Source organism: Tachypleus tridentatus, chromosome 8, assembly GCF_004210375.1.
Source record: "Tachypleus tridentatus isolate NWPU-2018 chromosome 8, ASM421037v1, whole genome shotgun sequence".
NCBI classification, from domain to species: Eukaryota; Metazoa; Arthropoda; class Merostomata; order Xiphosura; family Limulidae; genus Tachypleus; species Tachypleus tridentatus.
This window is the reverse complement of record NC_134832.1, coordinates 130,467,836-130,492,263: the sequence shown is the minus strand read 5'-3', so window position 1 is coordinate 130,492,263 and position 24,428 is coordinate 130,467,836. Positions and strand designations below refer to the sequence as shown.

At 32.8% G+C, this 24,428-nt stretch overlaps 1 protein-coding gene across 5 annotated transcripts in view; it reads right to left on the bottom strand.

Moving 5' to 3' along the window:
* Positions 1 to 24,428, bottom strand: part of LOC143223490 (uncharacterized) — a 55,886-nt gene that overhangs the window by 19,951 nt on the left and 11,507 nt on the right. For 3 of the 5 annotated variants that reach the window (XM_076451543.1, XM_076451541.1, XM_076451542.1), the window contains exon 3: positions 11,298 to 11,410. In XM_076451543.1, the coding sequence (XP_076307658.1) occupies positions 11,298 to 11,410 (113 nt within the window). The remainder of the gene's footprint in view (positions 1 to 11,297; positions 11,411 to 24,428) is intronic. The other 2 variants (XM_076451544.1, XM_076451545.1) reach the window with 1 other exon arrangement.

The following is a 24,428-nucleotide window of genomic DNA, read 5'->3' as shown; positions in this document are numbered from 1 at the left end:
TCAGTATAGTTTAACTATTTCATGACAGGCTCGGTGCAATATACAGGAGTTTGTATATACATTTGTACATGTTAAGAACTTAACTCTTGATGCAGTATGTGTATTTTCACAAATTTGGTAGACTCTTACTAAAGATTGCAATTTTCTGTACACAAAAAAAATCAAATTTTTTAATGAAGTATTTTTACTAAAGATTTGTTTTGAAAATATTGTGTATATTTCATTACAAGTTCAAGTGCTAAGTGATTTTCATGTTATGATTAGAAAACTATTCTTTCTTTCAAATATTATTTGTGTAATCTCTAAAACTTCCTAAATACACTTCAAATGTTTATTTTCAGTAAGATTCTACACTTTGTCTGTTACTTTCTCTACTATATGTGGGATCTGTTAATGTGACCAACAATGTAAATGCCATAAAAAAAACAACTTATGAAATAATTACAAATTATTCTTTTTTTCAATCCAAAACATCTACAGATCATAACATGAAAAATACAAATGTTTAGTCTATGTACCTTAGGTCTCATAATGTTACATATTTATATATATTATTTTTATCATATTGATCTTCCAGCTGCACCTGGCTACCATTACAAAACTTACACTAATCATACCGTACCAAATAATACAAAACTGATCTTTAGTCTTTACAAAGTGACCTTGTCTTAATTGTGTTTTAGTAGACTAGCATTATGTAATAAACAGTCACATTTAAATTATACATTGTATGTGTGTATAGCTTATTACTATTTAGAAATAATTTATTAAACTTATTTTTTCCTAAATATAGAACAGTAAATAAAGAAGTAAAGCAAACAATTATCTCTTCTAGCTATAGCCTTTGAACTTGGTTGTTGCTTGACATAGGTTGCTAAGCCTTTTAAAATTTTGCACGTAGAGGATATGATTTTTTTTATAGGTTTTATATTTACAGTTGAATCATCACAATATCATAAGTTACTACACTAATACCACAGAATTTTACTATAATTTATCAAGCTTAGCAACTAGGTTGTATTTGGTTATTAAAAAAAAGAAGAAGAAAATTCAAACAAACTAAAGACACAACTTATCTCCTTAAAATCTTGATTCAAAAGAACAAAACAGCTTCTAACAAATTAAAATGGTAGAAAAAACTACAATGGGATATTCTATGCTGCTGATTGGTTATTCACATGTGATATATTACAGAAAGTAATATATATATATGGGACCATTTCCATAAAAGGAAAAAATTGAATAACTGTGTATGATTCAGAACATAAGCCTTTTCTTAACAGTTAAAAGATACAAGATTCTTACCTCATATTCTACCTTGTCAATATTGGTACTTTGAGTTCCTAATTCATATGAAACTATAGACTTAGTATTTTAACATCATAAACACCTAACCCAAACCAGTGCTGCATTCAATATACCATGTGACTCACAAAAATATTTAGATATGTTCTTTTATCATCTACTTTTAAATTAGGAAATTAATTAATGCATAATACTAAAAGTTGAATTATAATCTAGTTTTATACTAAACTTATTCATATAAATTCATAATAATTCAATACAATTACGAATCCAAGTTAACAAATAACAATGAAAAGGCCTTTGACCCATAACTCATTGCAACAGGATTAATGAATTGCAAAGAAACAAACTGAAAATAGCAATAAAGCACTAATGGTTAGGACAAGAATCACAAATGGCAGTAAGAATGGGCATAAAAAACAAACTGTTTATGTAACCATCTATGTATTTACATGTGAAATCACAGTATTTTCATTACAATTATAGTATTAATGTAATAGGTCAGCTATTTTGTATTAATAAATCAGGAATATTTTGTCAAAACGCAATTAGTAAATACAATTTCAACACTGTAGTAGACAAGAGTTAAAATGAAGAAACTAGCCTAGCAATAAAGAAGATTGTAGGAGCAGTGTATGCAGATACAAAAGGTTAAGGTTAGAAAAGTCAGGTGTGGTTTTCAAAAGGGTAATATGGAAAGATGTAGATAAATGGTGAAAAAGGAGTTAAAGAAGACTGAAGAAAGAAAAAAAGATAGCACAGCCAGTATCTTAGGGTAAAAAAGTAAATAAATATGTTGGAAACAATATGCAGATTGCTGATTGAAGTAGATAAACAGCTTCCAAGTCTAGTTAACTGAGGTGGAAAGTGAACAAGATTAAGAGCTGTCCAGATTGTACTAGTAAGAAAATGCTGAAAAACATCATTGTAGGACTTAGTAGGTACATATAGAGGCATAAATCAGGTCTTGAAGATTCTAGAACAGTATGCTTTTATGGTTTGTAAGGATGCAGAGGAATTGATAGAGAATATGGAAATATTCAATTTGTGAAAGAAGGAGTGATTAGGGAAAGGAAAAAAAAAAGCTATCAATCTCTGAAATCATTTTACATCTTATGTTAAATGGGAGGAATGTGCTGATCTTAGATCATAATAATTTGTAGTTCCTCCCAAGACTGTGCCAACTGGAAAAATAACCTGATATGGTGATATACAGCCTAGAACTTAAGGTAATAATAGTAAAGCTTCTCTACCCTTGGAAGGAAATAACACATAAGATCATGAGAGAATGTTGCTAGATATTAAAAGCTTGTTGGAGAATGTTGCACTGAAGGCTGGACTTCTGTAATATTTCTAGTGGAAGTAGGAGGTACAGTGTTTATAAGCTACTATACAGAAAACTTCTTGAGAATAACTGGATAATGAAGCAATGTCTGAAAAATGTATTGAAAGATGTAGATCATCAAGCAGCTGAGAACAACTCTACATCAATTTGTAATCAAAACAATAAGATTAGGTGCAAGAAATTACTGGTGGTGCCTGATTATCACTGATAGCACTAATTTGTTGCTAGGGTCAGCCATGTATGCTCTATTGGAATAGAAACAGAATTACCCACAGCTTCCACTGAGAATTAAGAACTGATTGAAGCTGCTGTATGTTCAAACTACACTGGTCAAATGTGATAAGTTAGGTACAAGAAGCTTTCTATGTTACAATTATGCTTTAGGTGCTTCATAGTAATAATGAACAGACTTTAATTTATCGGGTGTTCTTGGGTCAACAATAATGCTATGGAAGTGGTCATACAAGAATTTTGTATTTGCTTGTTACTTGTAATTATCATTTCTTATTATTAGTTGTAACTATTACTTTTTTGAAATACCTTTGCAAAAATCTTAAAAACAAACCTGAATTGTGTTAAGTACTGCAAGAAACTGTAAATGCAAAGTATTGCAATGTTCAATAACAAAAAACTAGATCTTATGAACAACAACTAAGATCAACTCACAAATTAAAATACTTTAAATATTATTTTTGGTAGCCATCAAAGTAATTCATTCTTCATAAGACAAAAATAATGAAACTACTTTTTTTCTATAGAAGTTCAATGAAGGTAAACTATATAAGAGGTACATTGATAATCATATTAGTTGCCCAGTGTCCACAATATCTGATGCAAGATATAAGCACTGAAGTTTACTTCAAGTTTCAAATACACTTACATACAAGAGGGCATAATCTAAAGTGATAATTATAAATTAGAAACTTCAAGGTAATGGGTTGCAAATAGCTTTAATTTTGGTAAATATTTCAAGTTTCAATCATGTATATAACACTATCAGCTTTCCAAGTTTCCAAATAGACCTACAAACTTTATGTGAATCACTATCAGTGGTTGGACTTGTATCTGTGACAAGATGAACATGTTACTACAGAAATATGTAAATAAAATAATTGGGTTCTACAACTCTCTTCAAATAAACTTAATAATAAAAATAAAAATAACTTTATATATGAGTTTGTACATTCCAATGGTTAATGTTTTATGCAAAAGCAATTAAATTGTAGAAACATCTAATAAGTAAACTGTATAGAGATTAAACCCTTTCACTATGGGCTCAGTGTAATATACACAAGTTCATCTACACATTTGCACACTAAGTATTTGCACTAAAACTTTTGATACAGCAAGTGTATCTTTACAAAATGTGGTAGACTTTTAGTACAGATTACAAGTACTTTGTATGATAAAAAATAAGATTCTTAGATGAAATACTTTAACTAATGATTTGTTTGTGAAAATAATGTTTCATTTCTAGTCTCAACACAAAGTAATTTCATGTCATGATTAAAAAAACTATTTTTGTCCCATAAGTTTCAAATATTATTTGTATAATCTCTAAAACCTCCTAAATACATTTCAAATGTTAGTTTTAGTAAGACTATATTTTGTTATTTTCTATACTCTATGTGGAATTTCCCACTTGATTAATGTCATAACCATCATAAAAAAAATTAGGAAACAAATATAAATTACACTCTTTTCATGATAGAATGATTACATATTATAACACAAAAAACAAATGTTTAGACTAAGTAGCTTAAGTCTCATGATATATATATATATATTTATTATACTGACCTTCCAGTCATGCCCAGCTATTATTACATAACTTGTGTTCACGTGCACTCATGTAACACACCCATTAACATAAAACTGACCTTTAGTCTTCCCTGTCTTGGCTATGTTTTAGTGGACTAGTATTTTTTAATATGTTGTCATATTTATTTTATTATACATAATATATGTACATAGATTATTATTGAGTCATTCCATGTCAAATCATCCAGGGGGCTACAGGTGACCCCACAGAATGCCTTGAAAAAATTCACATGTGCTCATCTACCCATATAATGAAACATTACCAAAGATTAGATCAATATCTCTAATAGTTTCTGATTTACAGCCCTGTGAAATTTAGTACTTTTGTTTTATTTTTGGCAAATTTATTTTCGGTTATCTTTGGCTGCTTAAAGCTGCAAGGTAAAGGTGGAAGAAGGCTGAAATTTGCTACACTGACTGAATTAATCTCACAGAATTCAAAAATGGTCTCAAACCAAGTTTATCTCTCTTAGGATTTGCATAGTGAGGCTGTAAAATCACCTGAAAACCCAAAATCATAAAAAACATTGGTTTATTTAAAAAGCCATAGCTCTAAGACTAAATATGATACAAAGCTGAATTTTGTTTTAAAATTTCCTGTAACCTATCAGTTGATAAACAAGCAATTGTTGTAATTAAAAGTGTATTAGATCTTCTGTAAAAAATTTTAGTTGCATGCAACTTTTTATGATTTAGCTAAAAATAACCCTACTTCAGGCCACAGTTTGACCATGTCACCAGTTATTCAGCCTTTTCAGATTTTTACCATATATTCTTACATCTCTGAATATGATCTACAAAAAAAAAGTCAGGATGGTGTACAACCTACTTTTTGAGTTATAATTTTTTAAAGTATCTTCTAACTATACGTTGTTTACTTGAAAAACAAAACCTCAATTTAGGTGTCACTGTGTGCAAATATATCCATACAAGTTTGAAATAAATTATGAATCTCATTGAAATATTCAAATCAGCCTTTACCATATATTCTTACATCTCTGAACATGATCTTCAGAAAAATCAAGGTTTTGAAAAATAAATTATCAAATTATAAGTGTCTCTGATATGTACCATTGGGGCAAAGAACCACATTCAGGGCATACAGTTCTTTCTTGTCAATCAGGAATCAGTCTGGCAAAATTGTATAAAGTTTGATCTACTTGAGCACTTTGAAAAATGCAAAATTGTGGCAGGTATTAGGTTACATCATAGCTTTATTCCCCACTCTAACAACAAATTGTATATGAGAAGGCTATCAGATGATGTTGTGTACACAGATGTAACTGTTTATAGTAGCAGTGAAAGTGATGCTGCAGCAGCTCAAATAGGGTCTAATGATAGCAATGACAATTATCAGCCAGGGAAATATGTGGCATGCATATACGATCATGAATGGTACGTGGGAAACATAAAAGATAGATCAGATGAACATTCCGATGTGTTGTTGTCATTTATGAAGAAATCAAGAAACGAACTGTTCTCATGGCCTGCAAGGTCACGTAAAAGATAAAAGCTGGATTCCTTTCCAACATATTCTTCGTCTGATAAGTGCAGCTACCGTGCAAGGCAGTAGTGCTCACCACTATGTTCTAAGTGATCTCAACATAATCAAACTCAAATTTCAGGAATTTATTCAAGCTGTTTGAACAAAGCAATGTTTATTTGATGTTGTTAAGGCTAATTTATCGCCAAAGCAGTTTTTGAAACATTGCATTGTCACGATTATTGCAGTTTGGTGTGACTATAATCTTTCTCAGTTATCCTCTATTGTAGCACTGTGCTTTTTGTGTCTGATTTACCTTTGTATTTATTATATTATGAATCTTAAACTCAGCCATGTCTGCATAACTGTAATGCATACACAATATATTTGCATTGCCATGTGATCTAACTAGTTATGCTAATAAACTTGTTCATAAATGAATTAATTTGTTCTTGTTTCTTACAACTTCATTATTTAACATTGTGAAAGGCTGGTTAGAATATTTCAGTGGCAGTCATAAAATTCTGACAGGTATTTTTTGTAATTGTATGGATATATTTGCACACAGTAACACACCTGAACTGAAATTTTTTTAATAAAAAACGTATGGTCAGAGGATACTTTAAAAATTATAACTCAAAAATTAGGTTGAACACCATCCTGATTTTTTTGTATATCATATTCAGAGATGTAAGAATATATGGTAAATATCTGAAAAGGCTGAATAACTGGTGACATGGTCAAACTGTGGCCTGAAGTAGGGCTATTTTTAGCTAAATCATAAAAAGTTGCATACAACTAATTTTTTTTATAAAAGATCTAATACACTTTTAATTACAACAATTGCTGATTTATCAACTGATATGTTATAGGAAATTTGAAAACAAAATTCAGCTTTGCATCATTTTAAGTCTTTGAGCTATGGCTTTTTAAATAAACCAATGTTTTTTATGATATTGAGTTTTCAGGTGATTTTACAGCCTCACTATGCAAATCCTAAGAGAGATAAACTTGGTTTGAGACCATTTTTGAATTCTGTGAGATTAATTCAGTCAGTGTAACAAATTTCAGCCTTCTACCACTATTACTCTTGCAGCTTTAAGTAGCCAAAGTTGCCTGAAAATGAATTTGCCAAAAATAACAAAAAATTAATTAAATTTTACAGGGCTGTAAATCAGAAACTATTAGAGATATTGATCTAATCTTTGGCAGTTTTTCATTATATGGGTAGATGAGCACATGTGAATTTTTTCAAGGCATTCTAAGGGGGTCACCTGGAAAATTTTCCAAAATCTGGATGATTTGACCCTGTTATTTAGAAATAAATTATTAAACTATATTAACATACAGAACAATAAATCTAGAAGTAAAGCACACAATTCTCTTCTTGCTATATCTTTGAAATTGGTTGTTGCTGGACTTAGGTTGCTAAGCTTTTTAAAATTTCCCATGTGGAGGATATCAAACAAAATTTCTTTTTAGGTTTTCTGTATACATTTGAATGACCAAACAATCATAAGTTACTATTCTGATACTATAGAATTCCACTATAATTTATCTTAGTAACTAAGATGTATTTAGATTTAAAAAAAAGAAAAGAAACTTTGAACAGCCTAAAGACATAACCCACCTCTTCAATATCTTGGTTTGAAAGAATGTAGTAGCTTTTTCACAGATTAAAATGGCTGGAAAATGCACCAGGGGAATGTTCTGAGTTGTTGATTGATTATTCACATACCAAATACTGCAGTAAGAGTATATAAAGAACTGTTTCAAAAATTGAAAAGAACTAAAGGGGCCACTGTGTTTGATTCAGTATGTGAGCCATATCTAAAAAAAAATAAAAGATATGAGGTTCTTATTTTATATTCTAGTTTGTCAGTATTAGTAATTTGAGTTCACAATTTGTACAAAACTAAAGACTCAGTATTTTGACATCACAAACATCTAATTTTAAGCACTGCCACATTCAACATACCACAAATCACTAAAATCTATATTTGTATTCTTTTAATATGCACTTTTAAATAAAGAAATTAGCTCAAAATTAAAGTTTGAATTACAATTTAAAATTTGATTCCAAACATATTGAGATAAATTCTTAGAATAATAGTTGAATAAAATTTTGAATGCAATTCAACAATCTCGATGACATAGCTTTTTACACCTTGAGAAAGTGTTAAACCAATAATACATGGATATTTGCTAAACCTGCCTTTACAATGTTAAAGAATAAGATTCTATAACTCCTGCCTTGTGAATGTACAAGCACCAATAAAATTAAAATAATAATTTGAATAGTAGTATTTGTAAATACAATGAATTTCCTTTGTTCATATGTTAAGATCTGATTGTAAATTGAAATAACTTTTTTATTGGTTAACAGAATATGAATGCTAGGTTCAACAGTAGTGCACAAAACATCTATAATGTCACACACACTGATCATGAAAGTGACACCTTCTTAAACAAAATTACATTCATGTGTGTCCTATTGAAATTGACAATTATTAACTTTATCTTTTAGATTCAGCCTGACTTTTCTGCACATGTGACAACCTTTTGTTATAAATATATTGCAATAACATTGGCATAAACATGTTGTTTATTATTCAAAATGTTATCTTAGTTTTAACTTCTTAAATTCAAAATAAACATTTGAAAGATACACTGTCTTTATTTCTCTTCGTCACGTGATGCATCCACGTTCTGAATTTAAAACTTTATAATCTGATTTCTAAAACTTCCAACCAATTACAAACATGAAGTTTATATTACTATAAACAATAATTTAAGATTTTAATATCTTTCCTTCTTTAGTTACTGATATTTCTATAAATTTGTCAAACCCTCTAGAATCCCCCACCATTTTTCTCTTTCTCTTTCAAAATTGTTTGCTAATCCACTCTCATGGCTGATGGGCATACTTATAACTAATGAATAGAAAGTGATTACTATTATTCTATTTCATGGTGCAAAGTATACAAATGACTCTGGTTTCTTAGCATTTTTATCATTACCCCTGCTCTGAATCACTGATAATTTATTTAATCTATTCATAATTTACTTAGAAAGCCAGAGTACCATAGTTTTGTGACATTACATTCTATTGACAGATTTTTTTTGTTGTTCTAAAATGCATATTTGAACACTGTATGTACTATTTTATGGACAACAAAATTTGTAAAACTAAATGATTTGTAAAAGAATGGCTTCAAATTTGTACTAGAGTTCAAAGCCTCATACGAGATCTAAAAATTTTTATTTTCAAATTTCACAAGTGCACGTCTAAGCATTGTTTATATAGGGTCTACAGGAAAGAGCTAATGGCTACCACTGCAATGTAATGCTTTTGATATCACAATTACTACTCTATTAAATACAAAGTACACAAACAAGACCATAGAATTAAAAAACAAATGTAAAAAGGGTAATACTTAAAACTGTTAAGTAACTTGAAATTTTCTGAATTACTGCAGCCAGTTCAGAGTTAAAAAATGGCATTATTCACTTTATTTCATATTTTTATCAACTGTTGACATATTGTGACTTATGAATTAAACATACAGCAGTTATTTTTTATTATAACAATTTCACAATAACAATTAAAAAATTATTATTCTTAATACTTGTCCTCAGATGTTTTTTGGTTTGCTTTCATTTTGTGACTAATGAATTTTTATTCATTTTTTTGCATCATATTATTTCAAAGGTCTCTATACTATTAATCTGACATACAATGGTTAAATAGTGCAGAAAATTTCTAAATGTTCCACAATGTCCACATAAAGTTTCAAAAATAGCTATTTACAACACACTTTAAATGTGTATCCATCACAAAGTTTCAAAACTTCCTTTCTGATTTTATACTGCTGAACAAACTAATATACAGATCATTTGAAGCCACTATAACAGACAATTCACACATCAGAGTGACAATAAAAAGGTATATTAATAATGAACTTACAGTATTTTAAAGCAAAATGTACTGCAATGCAATAGTACAGTTACTAGGATAGTATTATTTACATATCCATATCATATACCACATTACGGTTGCTTTAATATACAAATCCATATCAGATCACATTATGGCTGATTTAATAGAAAATTCTATCCAAAGTTAATTCAGGTAGACCATTATTTTTTAATATTTAAAACACAATTATACAAATATATGTTCACTTATGTAAAACCCATGCAGTTCATTTAACAAAAAATTTAATAAATGTTAAATAAAACCAAATTTAGTATCAGTTTTGTTTTATCTGAAATGATTTTCAAACCTAATTGGTACAAGTTGTAGAACACAATGTAAGAAAACATCTGCAGCCTGATAATAATAATGTTGCTACAAAATAACGAATACTTCTTTCACTATTAATGTTACAAAAGGAAATGTAAGATCTATGGATAGCTAAAGTTGATGCTACAATAAGAATGGTATTAAACCTTTGGCTGGCTAATGTTAGTGTTACTACAAAATAATGTTGCAAAACAAACAAGCATCATCAATAAATTGCACAACAATTTTTTTGAAAAGTTTTGCTTCCTGAAAAGGTTTTGCTGATTATGACAGGTACCTGGTGGGTATGCACAAATTTAGTTTTGGTTTTGCTTCATCACGTAGGAACTCTGAGAAATAAACAGTTAACTGTTTCCTGGCAATAACATATTTAACTGCGTTTGTGTTTCTAATACGCTATTACATTTAGCATAATTAAAAGTGTTTTGCTCCTGATTTTCGTTTGTATTCAATCTCTGGTGCATCACGTTGCAGTATCCAACAGCAGTCAGCAATCTTTGACGGATTCCAGTTACCCTGATATCCTTTTTCCATTCTAGCAATGTCCTGATGAAAATGAAGATTTTGATGAAACTGTACGTGATGGGCAAATTTGGATGTGATTTTCATAATCAGCAGCCAAAAATCTATAAGGAACACCCAACAGTGTTCAAGAAGCAAAACCTTTGTTGTGCAGCGTTATTAATGTCACAGGTATGATTGCTAATATTAATGTTACAATAAGAACATTGTTACTGAATAATACTTGTAAACTAAAAATATCAATGTCAGAACAGTTAACATTTGAGGACAGCTAATAATAACAATGCTACATTAAGAACACTATAATGTACATAAATAGATAAATATTAATGTTGCAGTAACAACAGTGTAATAGCTGTAAAGCAGATAATAAACTTGTAGTGAATTTCTCCACCTTGTGACTAGAAATATATCACCACTAATAATACCAATCAAATGTAATACAAAAATACATTATTACAGCTTCATAATCACTTCAATATGGAAAAAATGTAAAGTTGTAATCTACAAAGTACCTCAATTTTCTCTGGTGCTCCATCACAGTTCCCTTTTTGTTCCTCTGTGGTTACATCAATCTTCAAAGTAATATCTGAAGATCTTTTTTCTATGTACCTAGCTTCTTCTTCTGCTAGAGTATAAGTAATATATATTTATCTACAAGACTGAATATAATTTATGCAACAATCAATCATAATCTCTGCAATATATTTGGTAAAGCATGCCCCTTGTATAATTTAAATTTGAGTGTACAAAACTTATATCCACCAGGAAAATATGAATTATCAGCAAATTATCAGTTTCTGAATATCTTGTGCACAAAATAATTTCAAACGTGAAGAGCAAAGGAGAAGTAAAAAAAATATAACTAGAAAAATAAAATATTTCTAATTATCCATAGCTTATGTTCCTACTAACTGGCAAGGTTATATTATTCACAATGGAATATTAAAATTTTTCAACACTGAAATATATTTCAAGTGCATACTTTCTCTCACATAGCAGATTTCTCAATTTAGTGCTGCCCTCTATATACACAATTTTTGCTCACCACTAACCTTGAAACTTCCACTTAAGATAGCATAATTCCACATGATATTGCTACATACAACATTCCTCCAACTAATAGAAATGTAACCCACCCTTCTAGCTCAGTTGGCTCCCTCCATACTGATTGCTTAATCACCACTTTGATATCAGGCAAGTAAATGTACATTGAACACTGGGAAGAATGAATGAAAAGTGTAACCAGAAGTAAGTGTCTATTGAAAATACATTATATCTTACTTCCTTCCACATAATAACTAGAATTATACAATGAAGTGGTTGAGGAAATGGTGCAAAACATGGCTGAGCCTCCTTTGCAAAACACCTAAAGTGAACCCCTAAAGTGTAGCACTTTATACCATGGAAACATATAGGGGCACATATATGGGAGACTGCACTTCATACAGACTAGGGTACACTATTTATTTACATTATGGATATGTGCCTCTATTATGGGTGGAAAACAAGCACAGTCCAGAATTTGATTTTGGCTCATAGACATTTAATATTATGTAATGTGACTAGAGCATGTTAGATCATAGGTAGTAGGTCAACTCCAGTTCAAAATCAGGCAGCATTAGGTATTTTTCATTTGATATGCAGTAGGAGGAGGGTCCTGTCATCTTCACCTTAATCCCACAAAGAAGGGAAAGTAACCTCCATTTTATAAACTGAGTAAAGACTCATGTGTGCAGTTCCTGCACACATCCAGTACAAGACCACATAGGAATCAACATCTTGGCAACAGCAGGATGGACAAAAGTATATGTGTTGGACCAATTTCAGTCCAAAACCAAGTGGCATTGGGTATTTTTGTTGATCTTGCAGAAGGACGAGTGTTTGCACCACTGACACAAACATAACACCATTACCCTACTCTGTTAAGAAGAATTTATCATGAAGAATTCTTTGTAGTCAACCACCCCAGAAGCTAGGAACTGAGAATTGACAATGATTCCTGTATTCTACTAAAATGAAAAAAAAATAAAAAGAAGTGAAATTACAATGGGGAGCCCAGAAAAATGTAACATCCTAATACAATGCATTGGGTGACCACAAAAACACTATTTAAAATCAAGCCAGCCCCAGTTTATTTATCTGGGACTTGGAGGAATAAGCAGCTATCACAATACTGCTTTATTCATGTAGTCTATGAGTGAGTACAGTCTGGATCAGGACTTGTTTAGTAACTATTTTACATGAATACTTTTAACAGTATTGTGGAACATCCCTGAAAAGCCATACACTGTGCAGGTTTAGTTACGTATACCCTGAAAAGCCTCATTTGCCACTTAGTGGAATCCTGTGAAATATAAGAGGAGCTTAGAAAAGTAGGAGAAACAGAAAAAGAACTTCACCACTCAGAACCACTTAGGTGGATGGACAATGGGAAGTAGCCTATAGCTTGACCTATAAATATCCAGATGATGAAGATAATGTGTGGAAAAGTATGCAGCATTGATTATGTACAGGGGCATCGATCCTGGGGGGATGGGTGGGATACATCCTCCCTTCATTTTACGTGGGGGGTATGGTGCATACAATCATCCCCCCCCTACAGTTTGGTCTGTTGAATTGTTTTATTGAATTACAGGCCTACAAATTATGTGTTTGTTCTTGTGATTCTCATGCTCTTACCAATCGAATTACATAATTAGGCCTAGATATAGGCTTTTTCAGTAGCCAAAATGTACATCTTTAATAAAGGTGTGCTTCTAAGCTTTTCAATCTAAGCGATAATTCGTAAGTATCAGTCAGTAGGCATAAGTATACATGCAAGGCTTGCAAGCACTATCACAGAATCTACCTACGTCTTGTACGTAGTGTAAGATTAAGTAAAATTTTCATCACAACAGATTGAACAGAGCATGAAATTCGAAAATATTACTCCCAAGTGTAAACCTCTGTGATCTAGATCTGGCAAGCCATTTGTAGCTTGCAGCTGCATCAATCTTATGTGCATGTTGTGCAGTTTTTCTATGCCATTTGTTCTTATGCATGTCTAGTCGGTTTAATTGTCGAACACCTTACTCTCCTAAGCTGCCAAAGCCACTGACCATAGTGTACGTTTAGTGTACAGCTAACAACAGGTTCAGGCCGCTCGGATCCAGATGCACCCTACATCACCCCCTCCTCTCCCTTTCGTCTGAGTCTCGATTTTACAACAGGGCTCATTACACCTGTGTTTGTGGCCCTCATTAATCCATGAAATTTCAGATTATCACTGCCCTCTAATATATTTCTGGTGCTTTATGGTAAAAGAACAATATATTCTGTTATCATAGATAGTAAAAATATTGTATTTTCTTGTATAATTAGAACACAAAAGGAGCGATTTCAACGGCCTGAAGCCTCTACTCGAATTGTATTGCTAGTTTTTGTTTTAGGTGTTTTTATTTAATATATGTACTAATAGACATTATATCACAACGTGTTTGCCTTTTGATGAACTTTAACAGGAATATAATATATTTGTGATGTTTAAGTATTTTTTGAGAAACTTGCAATTACTTGCATTGTAACTAGCACACATCACTGTCCCAGCGATGCTCAAGCGGTCAGTCGGCTCGGTAATCACTGTGAGGTTTGCGTGTTCGACTTAAAATACATTGTACAGTTCAGTCCCACTTCCATTCTGTTTTATCTTCGTTCGTTGTACGTTAGAGTTTTTCAATAAAGACTATACTTTAGCCTGTTGAGTCATCTGGGAAACAGATTCCAATTATGACAAGCAAGCGTCTGAAACTTTCTGATATTAGACAGTTCTGCAAGCCAGTTACTAGTACTACAAGTGACAATGCAGATGCAGATAATCCAACAACCTCAAGCAAAGGAATAAAAACTTGCCATACAGAGGAAATACCATGTTTATCAGAGGACGAGTCTGAAATCGCTTGTGCAACTATTGCACAACATGAATCACCAGATAGTTGTGAAAGAAGTTTGTGCAGTAATGAAAAATCTGACACTCCACAGATACAGTGTGGAAAGCCATATTATCCAGATGCACAACAAATACCACAACAGAAAGCAAAATCTCAAATTCCGGGGCAAGTGGTTTGATGAGTTCCCATGGCTGCACTTCGACAATCAGACTCAAAAAGTCATATGCTTTCATTGTGCCAATGTGGAAAATAGAGGCCTTTTTACAGGAAAATTGGAGAGGCCAGTGGAATATACCTTCATATCCCCCGGTTTTTGCAACTGGAAAAAGGCAAAACAGAAATTCAACGAACACCAATCCTCCTCTCAGCACAGATTCGCTATATCTCCAGAATGTTCAAATGATGTAACTCCAGTGACTGTCCAGCTACATGATGGAAAAAAGAAGCAGCAGGAAGAATGCAAAAGGAGTCTAGCCAAAATATTCAGATGTTTACGTTTCTTACTACATCAAGGTTTAGCATTAAGTGGACATACTGATACGGAGGGGAACTTCCTGCAGTTAATGAAGCTCCTGGAAGAGGAAGATCCTGAGTTGATGGCCTACTTGTCAAAGAAAACCACATTCACCTCACCCCAGGCACAGAATGAAATAATGAAGATGTTCAGCCATCAAATACTGAGAAACTTAGCACACAAAGTGCAGCAAAGTAAAATCTTTGCATTAATGGTTGATGACACTCAAGATATTACAGGTGCCGAACAGGAAGCAATATGTGTACGATACGTAGATGAGAACCTTGACGTCCGTGAGACATTTCTTGGTTTGTACAGTGTTTCCAATACAACTGGTGAAACAATATCCTCGACTATACTTGATGTATTGCCTAGACTCAATTTGTCACTATCAGGATTAAGAGCACAAACTTATGATGGAGCCTCTAAAATGAGTGGTGGGTACAGTGGATGCCAGGCAAAAATAAAAGAGAACCAACCGTCAGCTTTGTTTTTTCACTGCAGAGCACACAAGGCTAATTTAATAATGCAACATGCAGTTGAAGCTTGTGAATGTGTTTGAGATTCTATCCAGTGGGTACATGAATTTGATGTCTTGTTTCAGAGGTCAGACAAATACAAGACAATCTTTGAAAATATTGTGTTATCAGACAGCCACAATGGTCCAGTTAAATACATCTGCCCACTGTGTCCAACATGCTGGTTGTGCCACCTATCTGCAATTACATGTGCTAATGATCACTACAGTGACATTGTTGATTCTTTGTTTGAATTAACAAATAAAAAATCAGATGTAGCAGTGAAAGCACGAGGTCTGCTGGACAGATTTGGCAAAGGAAAGACAGTTTTAGGATTGTTGATGGCTCAGCATCCATTAGTTGCATTAGAGGAACTAAACTGTGCATTCCAAGCAAAATCAGTGATAGTATATGGCATGATTAAAGCATCTGCAATGACAGTTGAGCAATTGCGGGTATTGCAAACAGAGGAAAATTACAAGATATTTGATGATGCTGAGAAAAAGGTAACTTCCCTAGATCTGGTGCCTATTGAAACTACCACGCATTTGCAGACCCCCCCCCCTCAGAAGGATCACAGGTGATGGCTCAGCACACCATTCTGCAACAGCTAGAGATTACTACAGAAGCCTATATTTTGAATTTGTAGATACAGTCATAGAACATCTGACCACTAGATTCAATGCAGACAACAATGACTTGAGGCAATATCTGGCACTTGAGAACATGATCACATCTGGCAAGTATGACAACTCGGTTATAAACTTCTGTCCAGAAATCTCTGCACAACGGCTTGAGTTTCAGTTGCCCATGTTCAAAGGAACAAAAGCAGTATCTCTGAAAGGTGCAAAGGATGCTTACTGTAAAATGCATGAAACAAGCCAGCAGATGTATAGTGAAGTTTCTTCTCATAAAAATTTTGCTTATATGTCCAGTATCCAGCTGCAACTGTGAACACAGCTTTTCTGCATTAAGATGGTTGAAGAGGTGGGTAAGGTCAACTATGTCTCAGTGCCACCTTAACCATGTGGCAGTTTGTCACACTCACACAGATGAGGTCGACAAGATACATATAGATGAGCTTATGAAAGAATTTATAAACAGATCATCACAAAGGAGGTCTACGTTTGGGAACATGTAGACTAAAGGACTAAATGAATCTTACTTCAATGGAAAGTATGAATACTTTTCAATACGATGTGCTACATTGTACTGATGTGTAATTTTCAAGAGTTCGCAAATACATTTTAATTATTTTTATCAAACATGAATAGTTTTTCAGTAGATATAAACTTATCAAGGGTAATTACTAATTTTATTAATATTTAAAAACGTGATTCATGCAATGAAAAGTATTAGTAACCTTGTCAAGTATAATGGCCATCTTTTATACCGTACAGTGTGCAGGAATAAATTCATGTGGCAGTTAATTTGTGACACATTTGTCTTTATTCTATTAACATTTTGAAAACTGTTCCCAACACCTCACTTATACAAATCTACATGGAAACCTTGAAGTATCGTGGCAACAAGATTACTCTGTGACTGCATGTTTACAGCTTTCAGGTTCATGTAATCAGAGATTACCAATATGCAAATTGAACCGTCCACATAAGTGGTTGCAAAAATCATCCCCCCCATTGGGTGTAAAAAATCTACACCCATGATTATGTACTACCCAACAAAATCTTCTCTAAGGTGGGGGGAGTGAGGAGTGAGCAGCCAGAGATTTTATGAGAGAGAACTTGAACAAGACAATGATAATTGTAATCCAAGAAAGCATAGGCTAAGCAGGTGAGTTGACAAAGCCATCCTGTGAAGGTGACAGGAGAAATAATTTAGGCAGAACAGGTATTCCAAGGAATAAACAGAGGAAGTACGAGCCTCAAAAGTGCAGGCCAATTAAAACTGAACTTCATAGACAGGACAAAGAAGGTACAGGATCAGAGCAAAAATAAAGGTGAAAAACAGATAGAAGAAAATTAGGAACAAATGTGCTGTTCCCTTTAATGAGCTGCAAATGTTTTGAGTAGAAAAACATAATAAAGATAAAGAATATATAATTGATGAAAAAGAATATGGGAAGAAACCATGGAATAGGCAGGCAAAAAGAAGTAAAAAATAGGGTGTAAATGAAAAATGGCACAAAGAACAAGAGGTTAAAGAGTCAATAAGAGGAAGGGTGAGCAAACGGAGAAAAACGTTTAATCCTAATTAGAAGGTACAGCAGGACAGGGATGGTGGTGTTGAAACAAATAAGAACATAGTAATGACTGGAGAGGAGAACAGACGACAATAAGGGGAAAACTTAAAAGTATTAGATAGGGTTGACAGTGATAAACCTTGGAAGAAGAGTCACATAATAAATTCAAAAATACTGGAAACAGAAGGATTGGAAGAAGAGAAAGAATGATGCACTGACTAATTGTAGAAAATGTGCCATTTTATTTGATAATCAAGGATGGGCAAATAGAAGGAGAAAGAAGGAATGTTACCCATGAAGAGAATTTAGAACATCTTGTAAAGTACCAAACAAAACCTACTTGTATCAACACTGCTGAATGGGAGAAGGTAAATTAAAGTTGAAGGAGTAGGGATTGTGACAGAGGTAGAGAAAGAGGAGCAAAGGAGAAGTTTCAATAGAGTAAACCACAGTTGAGAAATCTAATACAACGCTGTATGTAGGACTTGATATGGTGTCCCAACTGAGAAAAAGAATACAAGAAAGAAATTATAGAGGAGGGTAAGCACAGAGGAAGAGGTTGGAAAAGTCTTGGCTCAAAAAAATCCTAAAGTAGAGCTGATGAATAAGGAACTGCTGACAAGAAAAAGAGCAGATTAGTGTTCAGATGAGTTACAAATGCATTTGTAAGAGAAGTGCCCAAACAACTGCAAAGCCATTTGAACACCAGAGGATCAAGAGACTACTTTGGGTAATATCTCACATAGCCCTGAGGGATGATATGTAACAAGATATAGGGTACCTGGAATATTACAAACTATTTGTCCTTCCTGTAAAGAATGGGTTCAGAAAAGAAGGTTGAGTGTGTGGAAACTGAGAGAGCAAGATCCCCTGATGATTGATATGGGTAACAATTATAGAGTTGTCTGTATAGATTGTAACTAAATGTCCACAAACAATCATAAGAAGACAATTCAACCATTCAATATACTGTTAAATGTTGTAACAGATTGATATGAAGGACCAATTCTTCAGGGAATCACCAACTGAAAATCTTGTTAAAGACACATCTGTTAACTCTGAGGAGACGGGGCAGTATCCAATGAGAATAGTTTGTATGGAGAATTATGTATAGTGCAATAATATTTACAATAACTCTGAGATTTCTTGGGTATTTTTGTGAAGATTGGTAAGGTTTTATTAAAGATTTCATGTTTTTTGTGTATCAAGAATGAGATTATATTTATAAAGTATTTCAAATAAACTTTATTTATTATAGTTGTTTATACTTGGATTTTCATGTTAAGTATAAAAATACTTTTCCTCTTCTAAAAGTTTTCAAATTTAATTTGCAAAGCTTCTTGAACCTTCTAAAGGAATCTCATAAGTTGTTTTAAGGTAAATGTTTATATTTAATTTTTTTAACATTTCACTAACTCTAGCTATTATCAATGTACAATGCAATGAAATGCTTAAAAGAGAAATAACTAAATATCTTTTAATTTCTATCAAATAATCTTGAAACATCTTTTTGCTATTATTCTTAATTACGTCTTTACTCTTTCACATACAATTTAATTTTAATTTTCTTTTTTCATTCCTGTCCTTTAGAATGTTATTTTTTATGATAACACACATTCATCAGTATCCCTGGCCAATATTACAGGTTGAGAAACTTTAGCCATCAGTAAAATAGCACACTTGCTAATCCTTGTGAACTTAGATAATGGTTTATGTTTAAAAAAAATATATTAATCCTTTCAAATATGTATCTTAAAGCATAAATAACACAATTACCTGAAATATAAAATTAAACCCTAAATACAATTTGACTTACACATTTCTAGATGAGAAACTATGCTGAAGTGCAAGCTAAGAAAAAAGTAAAATAAAATATGCTAAGAGCAGTTTGACTAGTTCCATATATAATTCTGTGAATTTTTAACTAATTATTGGGAAATGGTACTTTGAAATGTGTTATTGATTTGGTTATACACACCTAGCTCAAATAAGTATAACTGGCTAAGAAATCGAGACTATATGAATAGAAAATGGGAAAGGCTTCTGTCAAGAGTTAAGGAATTTATTTATCCTTTCTCCAAACATGCCCTAAGGAGCTTGAAAGAAGTTATGTCTGAACAGAACAATTCACCTAATTTCTATTTATATATGGAAGTAGGATGTACATGGAGAAATATTCAAGTTACATAGATGAAAGGATTAAACTTCCTGAACTTTATGTGGGAGTGGGAAAGACAATCATACCATAATCACCTTAAGTGCATGAAACTGAAGGGAATCTAGCACCATGTGGCTGATGAAGGGAGTACATGCGAATATGGTAAATTGATACATTGTCATAGGAAGACTGCATCCAGTATCAAAAACCAAACTGGCCAGAACCACCTCAAGTACATTAAAATTGTCGAAATAAAAAATGTTGAGTGACAGAGCAAGGGATTAAACTGTAATAATTCACAGTTATCTCCAATGTGACTCTGATGGAGTAGAACTGAAGAAGGAATATAAACATCTGTAATACATTTGTGAGGACTTATGTTGATTGGTTCTACTATAATTCTAAACCCCAGCCACTGGGAACTGACATCCACATGAGGGATTTCAAATAAAAGGGAAAACTGCAATTTTGATGTCTTACTCCAATTTTTTTTAATGTTTTATACTGAAGGATATCCCCCATCATCTACACCAGCAAAAGACCACTTCCATACTCTCAATTGAATGGTTGTATAATTATTTCTATATACTGTTTGCATTTCATTAACCCTTCCACCCTGTATATCCATTACTATGTATGACAGAAAGTTTTAGTGTCTTATATTCAACATTTTGTTAAACTAGTTTTTGTTTATGTTAAATCAATTAGTAGAGCATAAAATCATAGCTAATAATCCATATTTAGTTTTAAGTTTCTAGTTCTATAAGGCAATACTTTAAAAGTTCCTGCGTTTCCCCTAGCATGAAACATGTCACCTATGTTCTCGGCACATCTTGTCTTTTATACTTTAGCCACCACACCTTGAAATAGTACAAAATTAAATGTCAACTACTCACTATAGCATCACTGTTGCTCAAACAAATTATATCTTTTATAGCCTTCAATTTTGTTTGGTTATTAGAGCTACTGAATAGAAAATCAAACCCTTCCCACTACATCAACCTGTCACATCCTCTCTCTCAGAATTTGTTAATAGTTGTATCTTTCATTCAATTATACATTATCTATAACCATAGATAGTCAAGGTTTTCATCTATGAAACGACATTGTATAACATATTGTTCTGAAGAGATGAGATGATAAGCAATTTCACTCATAGTACCCACACGAGAAATTTAATAACTAGTTTGGATGAATTTGTAATTGCTCTTGTTGCAAAGTTAGCAAGCCAAAAAGACCTTGAGAGTTAAGAACAGTTGTCTACTTTCTGCATGTTACTTGATATATTACTTAACAAAATAAAAATAACTGACTATATTACTACCTTTAGTATAAAATAGGCTTATATGTCCTCAACAATCAATAGCAAAAAACATAAGATTGAAAAAGTACATTTTTTCCAAGTTTATTCTTTACTTGTATAAAAGTAACTAAAATGTAAATATAAGAATCTTTTTAGCATAGTTAAGATAATATTAGGTAAAATAACTGAATAAAAATGTTTCATGAGGCAAGCATATGAGCAGCAAGCAAGTAATGTAATTCAATACATGTGCCAAGAGTGATTTACAACTTATTATTAACCAAATAGTTGTTAGACATGGTTCAAAGGGCAATCAAAAGGATCATAAAATGATAAAATTTAATTATAAATGGAGGCATACTGTTATAAGCTTAAAGTTACTTAGAATAAATTAGTTTCATGTTACAATTTGAAACCATTCTAAAAAGAAAAAAAAAAGAGTAATTTATTTCAATTTTTTGGGTAGTTACAAGGTCAGTCAAATTGACCAATCTCACTATAAGTTAAGGTAGAGAAAACAACAGATAAAATATAAAGTTTCACTGAAAGAAACATTTAAAATGTATGAAGAAGTCTTTAGGGATTACACAAAGGAAATTTAAAATTTTTCAAATCAGGAAAAGTACTTTTAACCTTAACACCAAAATTAATTTTCACATAAACAATTCGAAACAAATGATCAATATATTAATTGACAAATCTTTAATCCAGTTTTTAAAAAATACTTCACACAAAATGCTTTTTGGCATGTGAAAAACTTGTAATGTTAACTGAAAGGCTGCCAAGTGTTGTGAAGATATACACACTATATTGAAAGTAAGTATTAAATCTATAACGAATTTAAACGAGTACAAAGAGGTTATGTGGTCAGTCAGATTGGCTGAGCCTATGTTTAGAGTTAACCCATTCAATGGTCTATCATTCCAGTGGCTTGAAAGTGGAAAGTGGTATGGGCTCTCAACTCCATTAGAAGAAAAGTGGAGTCAAATGCAGTTTAAGATCCACAGGAACAATACTGCAGATAGTGCAATGGCTGACAACAAAATCCTATTTTTAAAAGCAGACCATACTGATTTATTCAATACAAGGCATGGCAGGGATGGGCAGCTATCCCCCTTCTGCTTTATTCATTTAGTCCATGGGTGGGTATGATCTGAAAAGGGCAAAGTTATGAAGCAATTCTATCATGAGGATAAAACTACAATACATCTTGGGAAACACCACATCTTTGCAGTGTGTGTTGAGTAGCTATAGAATTTTAATATGCAAGTCAGCAAGGCTTGACTATGAATATGAACAGTTGAAGATTACTTCGTCAGGCACTGCTTGCCCCAAAGCAGGAACCAAACAATGAGCATTTATAAAAGGGCCCCTGAAAATGAATAGTAATTAAAAAACAACCTACCCTGTCAAAGTCTAACTGAATTCTGATATTCTAGAATGATTACAAATGGAAGACAATAACCCAAAGAGGAAAAAGATGCAAACCTATGCATATAGTGAGAGATGAATGTATCATGGGTAGTCCACATGTCCAAGTGAAAAAATACCTCCACAGAACAATGAGAAAATGCCAATAAGAAGATAAGATATCAAACTGGGTGACAAAGCACCCAAAACAAAGTACAAGAGGAAGACAGTAAAGAGAAAGAACCTAGTCAAATAAAGAACCAAACACAATTGGCAAAAGAGAAAGAACACAAAAAGAGGACATTTGCCAAGAAAGAAAGAAATGGAAAAGACACATCAAAAGGGACCCATTCATGCAATATAACAGAGTAGAAAGTAAAGGACATAGAAGTCTATCTGGATCAGAATGAGGATAAAAGTTTGAAACAGAATGAAGGGAAAGTGGTTAAACTAAGGAATTATTCCAAAAAAATTGCTTAAGCATTGGATGGAAAAAATAATCCATAGAAAGGAGAAGATATGTGGAAAGAAAAAGAGTATGGGAAAATAAACAGATCACCAACATCCACAGGCAAAGAGAAGAAAGTGGAGTAAAACAAGGAACACTGGAAGAATAGTTCATATGTAAGACAGTGCAGGATCCCATCAATATCCCTATCTGGAAGGGCAGCTAGCCAGAGCAGATGACAAATCAAGAAGGAACATATCCACGCGTAAAGTGTAGCAGAGGTGTATACTTGCAAGATTGGGAAAAATGAAAGGTGTGGGACAGGACCACCTGAAAATCTGTGAAAAGGAGACAAAAGACCCCTGCTCTAAAAGTCACGAGAGGAAACCTGCATGAAGAACAACAGTGGGTTGATCAATAGAAATCCTTAACCCAGAAACAAAAGACAAAAAAATTCCACTTGCATTGAATGTGTTTTTCTAATAGCAAAGCCACATCAGGCTATCTACTGAGCCCACCAAGGGGAATCAAACCCCTGATTTTAGCATTGTAAATCTCTAGCCTTACCACTGTACTAGTGGGGGGGCCATTTGCATTGAGAAACTTCCATGAAGGAAGGGTCAATAAAACAAGTCAGAAAAGTAGCCAACCAATGGGAGAAGATAAATCACCTTCATAATAACCAGAGGAAAACCAGGCATGAAGATGGAGGACAGAAAGACATGGATGAAACACCAGTGACTGAAGATAGTAAAGAAAAGCAAGGGAGAGAAGAAAAGGCAACAGAGGAGGAATTTAGAACTGGAGAAACTGTGGAACTAATGAACACAAAGTATCAAGGATGAATGCAATCAACCAGAGAAGAAGAGACAAATGTGTGGGTCAAATCCTGGCTGAAAACGTTTATAGCCAGGGTAAGAAAATGAGGAACCAGAGACACTAAAATCAAGGCAAACTGTAAGTAAGAGACACAGCAAACGCCTCAATGGGAGAAGTATCCCACTGAAGTTAAAGTCACCCAAAATCAAAAAGACCAATAACTGGAATCCCCTGGACATTAACAGAATAGGACCTCTTGGTCTAAGAGTTGATCAACCCATATATTCCATCCATAAAGAGATGCATCCATTAAATGTAGAAAACTGGATGAGGAGGAAAAGAAA